Raw genomic sequence first — 12,662 nt, 5'->3', positions numbered from 1 at the left:
AGCTCCTCCTCCGGGTCGCCCCAAGGGAAGCTGGTACATGAAGTTCTTGAGTGGTTCACCCCAGTGGGTGCAAGTAAGTACTTGTTGAACTGATGATCTCTGATGGAGTTCTTGAGTGGTTCACCCCAGTGGGTGCAAGTAAGTACTTGTTGAACTGATGATCTCTAGACCCGATACATGTCCCGGGTTTTAAAATATCGCCCGAGACATGGCTCGGGTTTCGGGATAACTTCCCTCCTCAGTAGAGAAAATAGTTAGGGGTGGAAGAGAGGGCCGCCAAGCAACCGTCAAGGGCCTCAGTGCCCGCACAGGCACGCAGGTGCGTCGTCCAGGAGCTCGTCAGCTCAAAGCTCGAAGGAGCCATTTTTATAAACAACCGCAATGGACCGCACTCCGCTAGCTCCTCCTCCAGGTCGCCCCAAGGGAAGCTGGTACATGAAGTTCTTGAGTGGTTCACCCCAGTGGGTGCAAGTAAGTACTTGTTGAACTGATGATCTCTGATGGATCGTCTACATCGCCGTCGCTACTACATCGCCCATAGTTCCATGGGGCAACTTGCTGGTATGACGAGCAGTGTGCGGCCATTTATACCTAATTCATTACGGCTCTCTTGAGCTACCGGACTGACGAGTCTTTGACCGGCACCTGCGCGCCTTGAAAGGTACTTTACCTATTTTTAATTGCAGGCAGTCTACACGGCACCCCTCTACACTTACCTACTCCCTGCTGACGAGAGGCAACTACCTCGAAACACGTGTCCAGGGATGGCTAATGCGACACATACTTATTTCTTACACTTCGTAGCATAGGCGTACTCGCCGTCGCTACTACATCACCCATAGTTCCATGGGGCAACTTGCTGGTATGACGAGCAGTGTGCGGCCATTTATACCTAATTCATTACGGCTCTCTTGAGCTACCGGACTGACGAGTCTTTGACCGGCACCTGCGCGCCTTGAAAGGTACTTTACCTATTTTTAATTGCAGGCAGTCTACACGGCACCCCTCTACACTTACCTACTCCCTGCTGACGAGAGGCAACTACCTCGAAACACGTGTCCAGGGATGGCTAATGCGACACATACTTATTTCTTACACTTCGTAGCATAGGCGTACTCGCCGTCGCTACTACATCGCCCATAGTTCCATGGGGCAACTTGCTGGTATGACGAGCAGTGTGCGGCCATTTATACCTAATTCATTACGGCTCTCTTGAGCTACCGGACTGACGAGTCTTTGACCGGCACCTGCGCGCCTTGAAAGGTACTTTACCTATTTTTAATTGCAGGCAGTCTACACGGCACCCCTCTACACTTACCTACTCCCTGCTGACGAGAGGCAACTACCTCGAAACACGTGTCCAGGGATGGCTAATGCGACACATACTTATTTCTTACACTTCGTAGCATAGGCGTACTCGCCGTCGCTACTACATCGCCCATAGTTCCATGGGGCAACTTGCTGGTATGACGAGCAGTGTGCGGCCATTTATACCTAATTCATTACGGCTCTCTTGAGCTACCGGACTGACGAGTCTTTGACCGGCACCTGCGCGCCTTGAAAGGTACTTTACCTATTTTTAATTGCAGGCAGTCTACACGGCACCCCTCTACACTTACCTACTCCCTGCTGACGAGAGGCAACTACCTCGAAACACGTGTCCAGGGATGGCTAATGCGACACATACTTATTTCTTACACTTCGTAGCATAGGCGTACTCGCCGTCGCTACTACATCGCCCATAGTTCCATGGGGCAACTTGCTGGTATGACGAGCAGTGTGCGGCCATTTATACCTAATTCATTACGGCTCCCTTGAGCTACCGGACTGACGAGTCTTTGACCGGCACCTGCGCGCCTTGAAAGGTACTTTACCTATTTTTAATTGCAGGCAGTCTACACGGCACCCCTCTACACTTACCTACTCCCTGCTGACGAGAGGCAACTACCTCGAAACACGTGTCCAGGGATGGCTAATGCGACACATACTTATTTCTTACACTTCGTAGCATAGGCGTACTCGCTGTCGCTACTACATCGCCCATAGTTCCATGGGGCAACTTGCTGGTATGACGAGCAGTGTGCGGCCATTTATACCTAATTCATTACGGCTCTCTTGAGCTACCGGACTGACGAGTCTTTGACCGGCACCTGCGCGCCTTGAAAGGTACTTTACCTATTTTTAATTGCAGGCAGTCTACACGGCACCCCTCTACACTTACCTACTCCCTGCTGACGAGAGGCAACTACCTCGAAACACGTGTCCAGGGATGGCTAATGCGACACATACTTATTTCTTACACTTCGTAGCATAGGCGTACTCGCCGTCGCTACTACATCGCCCATAGTTCCATGGGGCAACTTGCTGGTATGACGAGCAGTGTGCGGCCATTTATACCTAATTCATTACGGCTCTCTTGAGCTACCGGACTGACGAGTCTTTGACCGGCACCTGCGCGCCTTGAAAGGTACTTTACCTATTTTTAATTGCAGGCAGTCTACACGGCACCCCTCTACACTTACCTACTCCCTGCTGACGAGAGGCAACTACCTCGAAACACGTGTCCAGGGATGGCTAATGCGACACATACTTATTTCTTACACTTCGTAGCATAGGCGTACTCGCCGTCGCTACTACATCGCCCATAGTTCCATGGGGCAACTTGCTGGTATGACGAGCAGTGTGCGGCCATTTATACCTAATTTCTTGCATAGTTTGGTCGAATTTTTGTCGAATCCCCTTTGAATGGCTTGGTGTGCATGTGTATTAAATGTGCCCGTCAATAGCTACCCATGTTTGTATAAATAAACGACAAGGATGTCTACTTGGAGAGTACCCACCAGCGGGGGTGCCGGGATTAGGCACGGTAGGGTGTCAGACATGTCAGAGCTTCACTAGCGGTGTGAATACATTCTACATGGATTCATTGTATGCATAGTCGCCTTTTAATGAATATCACGCAAATCGTCATGGTGATAGGTACATACGGTTCGTCCAGCAACACAGCCCCCCTCGTAAAGAATAAAAAAAAAAGGCCATGACCCGGGGGTTGGGTTCCCCGGGGCCGATTAAGGCCTTGGGAGGGCCAAATTAATTTTTTTCAACAAAAAAAATTAGGGTGCAGGCCCTGGGGGATGGGGTCCCCAGGGCTAATAAATTAGAAAAAGAAAGGGGGCCACACAGCCCTCCTTCTTAAAAATAAATATATAAAAGACCGGCATCGTGCCAGAGGCCATGCCCCCTCCTTGCAGCACTCTGCAAACACGCCCCCTGGCCAGTTGTAAGTTGAGGAATTAATTCCCCTTCAATACTGAGGGTCCCTGAGGGCCAACTAGCCCAACAGGTATCTCCAGTATGCGCCAGGGAGCTGCGTTGCAGACAGGTGTTCTGAGGCCACGCCACTTTTTACACCTCCATGCAACGCAGCTCTGTGGCGCTTACTGGAGGTACCTAGTGGGCCAGTTTGACCCTAGGGACCCTTAGGATTCAAGAGGACTTAATCTCTCAACTCAGAACGGCCACAGGGCGCATTTACACAGTGGTGAAGGGAGGGGACGGGGCCTGAGGTGACGTGTGCAAACACGCCCTGTGGCGCGTTTTTAAGTTGGGGAAATAATTCCCTTTCAATCCTGAGGGACCCTGGGGTCCAACTAGCCCACCAGGTGCTTCCAGTAAGCACCACTGCTCTGCGTTGCAGAGAGGTGGTGCAGGCCGTGCCACTTTTTACACCTCTCTGCAACGCAGCTCTGTGGCGCTTACTGGAGGTACCTAGTGGTCTAGTTGGACCCTAGGGACCCTCAGGATTCAAGGGGACTTAATCTCCCAACTTAAAATGGCTACAGTGTGTGTTTACACAGTGGGGAAGGGAGGGGACGGGGCATGAGGTGACGTGTTCAAACACGCCCTGTGGTGCGTTTTAAGAGGTACTTTTAATCCCCTGCCCTATTATATACTAGGGGCTTCCAGAGGAGGTCATGCTAATCACAGGGGGACCCCAACGCATAGTGTGCCCTAGTGTATGTAGGTGTTTTCACTGTATTCTGAGTGTCTTTTAACATAGCACTGGCTCTAGGACTGCTTAGGCAGACTCAGTTACCACCAGTATCCGTCTGAAAAAGTTGAAGGTACAGGATGATTTTGCAACAAGGCTTCTTTCTGCTCTTCTGTTTGTTCTTTCTGCACGTTATATTTCTTCCTGCACTTTTCTTCGTCTTTGAGGACTTCTGTTGCTTCTTTCTGCATTTGTTTTTTTTCTTTCTGTGCGTTTTTCCTTCTTTCTTCACATGTCCTATCTCTGTAGGCATAGTTAGAAATTAGCATTTAAAAAACCTTTGAAATTCACTGAAAAAACCATAGGTTTCAGGCACGTTATAGCTAGGAATTAGCATTTAAAAAACCTTAGAAATTCACTGAAAAAACCATAGGTTTCAGGGGCGATATAGTTAGCTGGACTTTTCACTCGTACAAAACCATAGAAATTCCCCCGTTATAGTTAGTTCAGCTAACTATAACTCGCGCGCCCGCAATGCACTGCTGATGACGTCACATTTTACATCACTCATGACATGGTCAGTGACATCACTCATGACATCACTGATGACATCATCCTTGTGATAGAGTGGCAGACCTCCTCTCCCCCTAATATAACCTTTCATACACACATTCAAAAATGGAAATTAAAATTTTCAAAACAATGTACATACCAATACCAGTTACAACAACCTATTCAGTAATTGTAAGATCCACATACACATCCACTCATTGACCAACAGTCCTATACAGTCACTCATACATGCACTCACTCATCATATGTATTCATACACCTATACATTCTGTTACACAACGCCACTCATCCATAAAGTTACTCACACATGTAGTCACTTATGCTAATAAAGAATCAAACATCTGTTTACCTGCATATTCAGTTATACACACACCACCACACTTACTTCTACAGAAACTTACACATACTTAGTCTTTTAAACAATCACTTATAGAAACACATACTTATTCATACAGAAACACTTTCAAGCTCTCACTCTCACATATACTCACTTATATACACCAATAGTCACATATACTAGTTTAAAACATATGTAGTTACTCATAGAGACACTATTGAGACAGTCATTCACTCACTAACACACGCATGCACACACTCATCCACCCATACAGTCCTGCACACATGCTGTCTTCAACACATACAAACAGTGAGTCACTCATTCATGCACCTATGCACTACGTAATACCCCCCACCGAACCATACAGACATCAGACACTCATACTGATACTCAAAAAATCAACTAATAACCTATATAGACACTCATGTAGCTACTCACCAACCCATGCAGCCACTTATACACAAAGTGAGAGACTGATACAGATATTTACATATTTAAACATTACTCACTAAGATACACTTAATCAGTCAGTAATACAATAAATTTTTCAAAAACAAATCATCCATTTAGACATTTATATACCCATTTATTCTTCCATCGACCTTGAGATATACATATATAAAACATATATAATTTTCAGAAAAACACACATTCACTGGATGATGTCATTTGAGATGTCATCAGTGATGTCATGAGTGATGTCACTGACCATGTCAAGAGTGATGTAATATGTGACGTCATCAGCAGTGCATTGCGGGCGCGCGAGTTATAGTTAGCTGAACTAACTATAACGGGGGAATTTCTATGGTTTTGTACGAGTGAAAAGTCCAGCTAACTATATCGCCCCTGAAACCTATGGTTTTTTCAGTGATATATATATATATATATATATATATATAAAAATATATACAAATATATATATTTGTTATATTAGTAAATTAAAAACATTTGAGAAAATTATATTATTAATTACAATTAATATTTTTAATAATAGTTTTACATTATATATGTGTACATAGACATACACACACATATGTGTGTGTTTGTTTAAATAATTATATGTTTATATATATTTTTAAATATTATTTAAACATATTTAAGTTACATAAAATTAATGTTACATGTTCAAATATGCAATATTTACTATTTGTAAATATATATATATATAAAACAATATTTTTCTATATTTTTTGGATATTAGTGCAAAACAATACTTTTCCCCGATATTATTGTACTTACTTTTATATGTCTAGGACAACAATATTTTTGTGGTCGATATTTTTGGCACAAGCACAATTTGGCAGCGACGTTGTAGACGACATTGGGTTACTTTTTCTTGTGTTGCAGCACAAAACACACAGTCCCCAGTGCTGAGGGCAGAAGAACTTGAAGTCTTTACTGTTCCTGAGACTTCTTGAACAGGGAGCAAGCTCTACCTCAAGCCCTTGGAGATACTCAAAGCAAGAAGTTGTTGAAAGTTCAGTCCAGTCCTTTCACTGCCCAAGACAGAAGCAGCCACTGCAGGCCAACACAGTAAAGCACTTCGCAAAGTGGAGTTCCTCCTCACAGCTTCTCCAGCTCTTCTTTAGGCCAGTTTTCTTGGTCCAAAAGAGCTCTAAGGTTCAGGGGTTTGGGCCCCACTTTCTAAAGCCCAAAATCCTTTGTCCTCTCAGGCAGAGATTGTCTGTGCCCAGCCAGAACCATTTCTGCCCTCTCCGGTGTGGCTTCCTGGCAGGAGGTGGAGACGGCATTGTCAGAGGCAGACCAGGCCCATTCAGGTGAAAGGAAATCTCTTCCCCCTACTCTAAATGCAACCCAGGTCTATTCAACCATTTCCTGACCCACCTAGACTATCTGGAGCCACTGCAACTGCACAGCCCCTGTCATCGAAAACCCAGACAGTCAATCCACAACCACAGCCGAGGCCTACTGGATGGCTGAGCAAGAAAACACCTACTCTAAAAGTGGTGTTTTCAAACACAAAATGTAAAAATCACCTTCACTAAAAGTTGTATCTTTAGGTTCTAAGTTCAGGCATTCTAAACTTTATTTTTCTACCTAGTTCCTAGGGCCAGTTATGTTTATAAGATGTTATAAACACACTCCCCATTTTGTCCTATGGCAACAGGTAGCCTTGCAATAGTGAAAAACGAAATTGGCAGTAATTCACTATCAGGACATGCCACACACACCAGGGCATGTCCTACCTTTCACATACACTGCACCCTGCCCACAGGGGTACATTGGGCCTACCTTAGAGGTGACTGACATGTAAGAAAAGGGAAGGGTATGGCCTGGCAAGTGGGTACACGTCGACATTGCAGTCCCAGACTGCACACAGGCTCTGCAGTGGCAGGCCAGAGTTACATTTACAGTCTGTTTGTGAGGGTGGCACAATCCAGTGCTGCAGCCCACTAACAGCATTTGATTTACAGGTCTTGGAACACTAAGTGCACTTTACCAGGGACTGACAGGTAAATCAAATATGCCAATCATGGAAACATCAATCCATAACACAGTTTACAACAGGAGCACTTGCACGTTAACACTGATCAGCAGTGAGAAAGTGCGCATAGACAATAAACCAGCAAAAACAGAGTCAAAACCGGGAGGTCAGAAAACACAAACTCAGGAGAGACATGCCAAAAGATGTCAAGTCTAACACCGGCTATCTGTCAAACTACCAAAATAAACAATGATCCTGACCTACAATGCTTTCAAGATTTCTACTGTGATGATGGCCGCTGGTGGATCAGGAGTTCCAGCAGCTTGGCACATCTACCACATTTTCACTACCTGCGCCACTGTCTCATCCAGCTCGGGGAACTATACTTAGTTTTGGATCCTGCTCATGGTTTTGAGAATTCTATGGAGACCACCGAGGCCAAGATGAACTCTGCACATTGCCATACTCCATGAGATAATTACACTATGCCCCACAACAGAAAGTCTTCTTCCGGGGCCACCAGCTAATGACGAACATTGTACAAAGATTGAAAGGTCTGTTGGGCCTCTCAGGTTATTTGGGAGGCATGCATTTTTAGAACTCTCCAGACAGTTTCCAGTGCCAAGTGCAAGCAGTCATCTGCCATCTCTTCATCTCCGCAAGTGATACTGGCAGGCTGTGGATGTCGTGATAAATAGTCTGCGGGGTTCTGAGACCCTGGCTTGTATTCCACTGAAGGGAAGTACTCCTGCAGCTGCAGTTCCACAATTTGTTCTGAAGCAGAAGCTGACCCTTGGAGCAGGGAAATGAGTGTCTTGTGGTCAGTGTGGACAACAAAGGAGTGACCATACAAGTATACATTAAAATGCTGGCACTTTCGGATAAATGTGATGGCCTCCCTTTCTATCTGGAAATACCTTTGTTCGGTGGGCGTGAGAGCCCAGCTGGGTAGGAACCCATTTTTGGAGTCTCTGGAGTACCTTCTGAAGACAGGCATGATGTTTCTTCAGTGTTGAAGTTTAGACCATTATGTTGCTGCTTACATTGATAACCCCTGTCAGCTCCAACACCACTTCCCTTATAGTGTTCAGGAGGACCTCCACATTGCTGGATATTCCAAAATTCAGTCTTTAGTATCAGCAGAGGCCTTGGTGAGTAGAAAAAGTGGTAATGCACCGGGAACCCGGGTCTAATATGATTTGATGATACCCTGACTGGAGTTCCATCTTGGGGAACATGAAGGACCCTATTATCTCACTCAACAAATCATCCACTGCTAGGATGATATGTGTCTGTCTCTCTTCTGATTGCCAGATTTGGGAGGCATATGTCTATGCAGAGTCCTCATTTCCTCTTGCTGTTTGGGGTTAGTGAGTCACCACAATTGGCGACATCCAGGTAGTGTCTTTTCTACTCATTCAATTATATCTGCTGCTTCTCATTTCCAGAGGTCATCTTCTAGTTTGAGATGAAACACCACTTGAGAAAGGCATGGGTTACGCAGATTGGTCAATGTGAAGATTCACCATTTATCTCTCCAGGCATCCAATGCCTTGAAAGCTTTATTTGATGTCTCTTAAGGGGCTGTCCAACTCCTTGGTCTGCATTCTAAGTGTGAAGTGAATCACTCAAAGTTTTTTCTGCGGTGTGGTAGCTCAGCAACATACCTAACCCTTTTGCTATCAGATATACCTTGGCTGTGGTGGTTGTGTTGTTTTACATAATGTCCATGATGGACATGTCTGTCAGCGGGATGGGATTTGGATGCCCACATGCTTACACTCTTACTTTAGTGTGCCTGATGGTTGGCTGACAGGCAAGAGACTCGTACGTTTCTGGGGCCATAACATTGATGGAGGCTCCGGTGTTGATGATGGCAGTTACTGGCTGCTATCCTATCTGCACTCAACATTTTGGTGTGGATCATAAGTAGGCCTAGAATTGGTCAACAGCATTCACCAAATGCACAGTGCTTTCTCCCTTATCATCCATGTCATCTTTGGTCTGTTCCTCAACTGAGGCTGCAATTGCATTCACCACTTTCTTCTGGGGGGTTCTCTGGGGGTGGGACAAACTTCACACTTAACAAAGAGGTTCATTTTCCCACATGCTGGGCAGTTGTTGCTGCTGGCTGGACAACCTCCTCCATGTGCAAAAGTTCTCCTGCAGCCACATGGTTGACACAGTCTCTTGCACCTTTTCCCCTTTGGTGGGATGATTGTTGTGGTGATCTGGTTTATTTGGTCACTCTTAATAAGTCTGGAAGGTGTCCACTGACTTGACGTGTCTTGCTTAGCTTGGTTCAAAATAAATCATTCATAGTTCAGATCGGCCAAGTGATCAGTGAGTGCTGCAATTATAGTAAACAAGGGTCCTTTTTCTGGTAGGTTGTGTAATCACGTTTATATGTCCATCCCTGCTAGGTGTAGAAACAGCAGGCGCATCCTGTTGTGTTTGACCACAATGGCCACAAACTACGTTTTGAGTCTCTTGGCCCAGAATTTCGACTTCGGTGCTTGTGCCAATAGTAGCCCTGTAACGATGAATGGCTCAATGGCCGGGATAGATGCCATGATTCTAGTGTGTTTGGTACTCTCCTTCTTACTAACTGTTTAGTGTGAGGGTGGCCATGCGCCGTAATGGGGCTCCTGTATTCATCTTGTCATCTGCTTGTTGAAGCATGCAGTCTTGGCAGTGTTCTCTGTTCGCTCTGGTTGGAATCAGTGATGCAAGCCTGTTACTAACTTACTCTCTTTGGCAGGATGTTCGTCGCTAGGCTGATTCACCCCACTTAGGGCTTGTGTTGGTGAAGGCTTATAGGTGCTCGGAACATCTGGACCAATAGCAGGGTCTGGCTGCCGCTGCAGTGGTGGGTGTAATCAGTTGTGTTTCTTTAGCAGTTGTTCCCCCAACAGCATACAAGAAGCCAATGCAACATTTACAGAGTAATGCGCCCTCTTATGGCCCAAAATGTCACTGCCGTGTGGAGCACCACCTTACCCCATGCTTCTGTGTGCACGGGTGTCAAGGGACCCATGAGTGGCGGGAACAGACTGCTGTTCCAGCACGAGCCAAATTGACTCTTCAGGACATCCACGAAATTGTATTTATTTAATTTTGGGTGCTCCTACACTGAAGACCAGAACAGGAGCCCCCTCCTTCACCTTCATCATGGCCAAGGCATGGAACACCCTTCCACTCCACCTCAGACAGACGACAACACTTTCAAAGTTCACAAAGGACCTGAAGACCTGGCTCTTTGACGGAACACCATAAACTACCAGAATTTGTGCTCCTCCCTCCTCCCCCCAGCGCCTTGTGACCCTTTCGGGTGAGTAGTTGCTCTTAACAAATCTATGATTGATTGATTGATTGCAAATAAGTAAGGAGTAATTACAGTATGCAATCCATCCGTTTGGGCTAAACAGTTCATTGAGCACCGTCTAATTACATATGTGTACCAAGTAGAGGATGCAGTATACAAACTTACTTTTATCATTGTAAATTGCGTGCAAAATATTAAAATAGGTTTTGTTTTTAAACACCTGCTGCAGACATCTTTATGTATCCAGCACATTCTATGTGCAGTAGCTTTAGATAATTCTGGTGCTTAGGGCACTTGCTGGGCGATCTGTGTGCAACTTAAACACAGAAGGGCCCTGTTATAAAATAGTACATTGGAGTGACTCATAAAATAGCATAGAGGCTTCAGGTGCCTTTTGCAATGCAGAGAGTAACATGCAGGTCACAGATTTATATTTTATGTAGATAGCTGAGCGGGTTACTGTGATATCCTCTTCTCTATGATATAGTGTGTCTCCTCTTTCTGTCTATTCTCTTTCTCTCATTCATTCTATGGTTATGAGGTACTGCAATCTAAAACATACATATGTCATGGTATTATTCATTGAAGCTGAGTTCAGTTGACCTGACAAGCTGGCTGGATGAGATCCTCTGTTAAGAATAAACTTGTATCAAGATAAACCTTCTGTGTCTGGAGACTATAACTTCAAAATATTACACTGGCGTAGTCAACAGTTTCATCATCTTCAAGAGGATCTCAACACCTATGGACTTTCATTTTTATTCTGGTGAGAGACTATACCTTTAATCCAACATTTATTATTAACATCTTTTCATGCTCAACCCAAGCAAGTTTTAACCCCTTAACTTGTGCCAGTTCTATGTTTGTAACGAGTTGGGTGCAATTCTACACATGTTCATCTAAAGTATTAATATTTAAAGACTTTGAGTTAATTCTATGCAGTATTAATACATCAAGACTGGGAGCTAATTCGATGTGGCTCGCTCTATAACAGAGATTACTAGTGTTACTAGTTGTGGTCTTTGGCATTTCATTGATTTTAACGCTGGGTAAAACAAATGCTGGGTGTGCGAGTTATACTTTAATTTAACTCCGAGCGTGCATCATTTAAAAATAAACATTCAGACTTTACCATAATTCTTGGACGGTATCCCTGACATCCGAATCTTTCGTTCATCACAAGAAGCTGGAACCAAATGTGCGTCTGAGATCTGACGTAACCACGTGATTACACATTGGTGATCTCGTTTCTAAGCGACGAGTTTGTTGTTCATCATACGTCACCACGTTTCTGCATTACTAATGTGGCAGCCATTTTGTTCCTTCAAGTCGCTTAGCAACGCTGTTTATAAGTGTACGGAGCGAAGCAACGCTGTTTACAAGTGAACAGAACGAGCTTGCAAGTTATAATCTTCAGTGATTCGCACACTATCCATCATTTATTGCTCATTAGGATGCAAGTCAAAATTTTACCAACTCTTCAGCGACTCGCACGCTAATCTTAAGCGGTTAAGGTATTTTTTATTATATTTTTAAACACCTGCTGCAGACATCTTTATGTATCCAGCACATTCTATGTGCAGTAGCTTTAGATAATTCTGGTGCTTAGGGCACTTGCTGGGCGATCTGTGTGCAATTTAAACACAGAAGGGCCCTGTTATAAAATAGTACATTGGAGTGACTCATAAAATAGCATAGAGGCTTCAGGTGCCTTTTGCAATGCAGAGAGTAACATGCAGGTCACAGATTTATATTTTATGTAGATAGCTGAGCGGGTTACTGTGATATCCTCTTCTCTATGATATAGTGTGTCTCCTCTTTCTGTCTATTCTCTTTCTCTCATTCATTCTATGGTTATGAGGTACTGCAATCTAAAACATACATATGTCATGGTATTATTCATTGAAGCTGAGTTCAGTTGACCTGACAAGCTGGCTGGATGAGATCCTCTGTTAAGAATAAACTTGTATCAAGATAAACCTTCTGTGTC

General features: G+C 44.5%; 1 protein-coding gene across 1 annotated transcript in view; it reads right to left on the bottom strand.

The window, feature by feature from the left end:
* LOC146811764 (uncharacterized) overlaps positions 1–11,856 on the bottom strand; it is a 50,624-nt gene extending 38,768 nt beyond the window's left edge. The window contains exon 1 of the mRNA XM_085615106.1: positions 11,805–11,856. Within this exon, the coding sequence (XP_085471232.1) occupies positions 11,805–11,849 (45 nt within the window). The 5' untranslated portion in view covers positions 11,850–11,856. The remainder of the gene's footprint in view (positions 1–11,804) is intronic.
* Between the last annotated feature and the right edge of the window lie 806 nt (positions 11,857–12,662).

This window comes from Triturus cristatus, chromosome 7 (assembly GCF_964204655.1).
Source record: "Triturus cristatus chromosome 7, aTriCri1.1, whole genome shotgun sequence".
NCBI lineage: Eukaryota > Metazoa > Chordata > Amphibia > Caudata > Salamandridae > Triturus > Triturus cristatus.
Note: the sequence above shows the minus strand (reverse complement) of the source record. Positions and strands in the feature narration are given on the sequence as shown.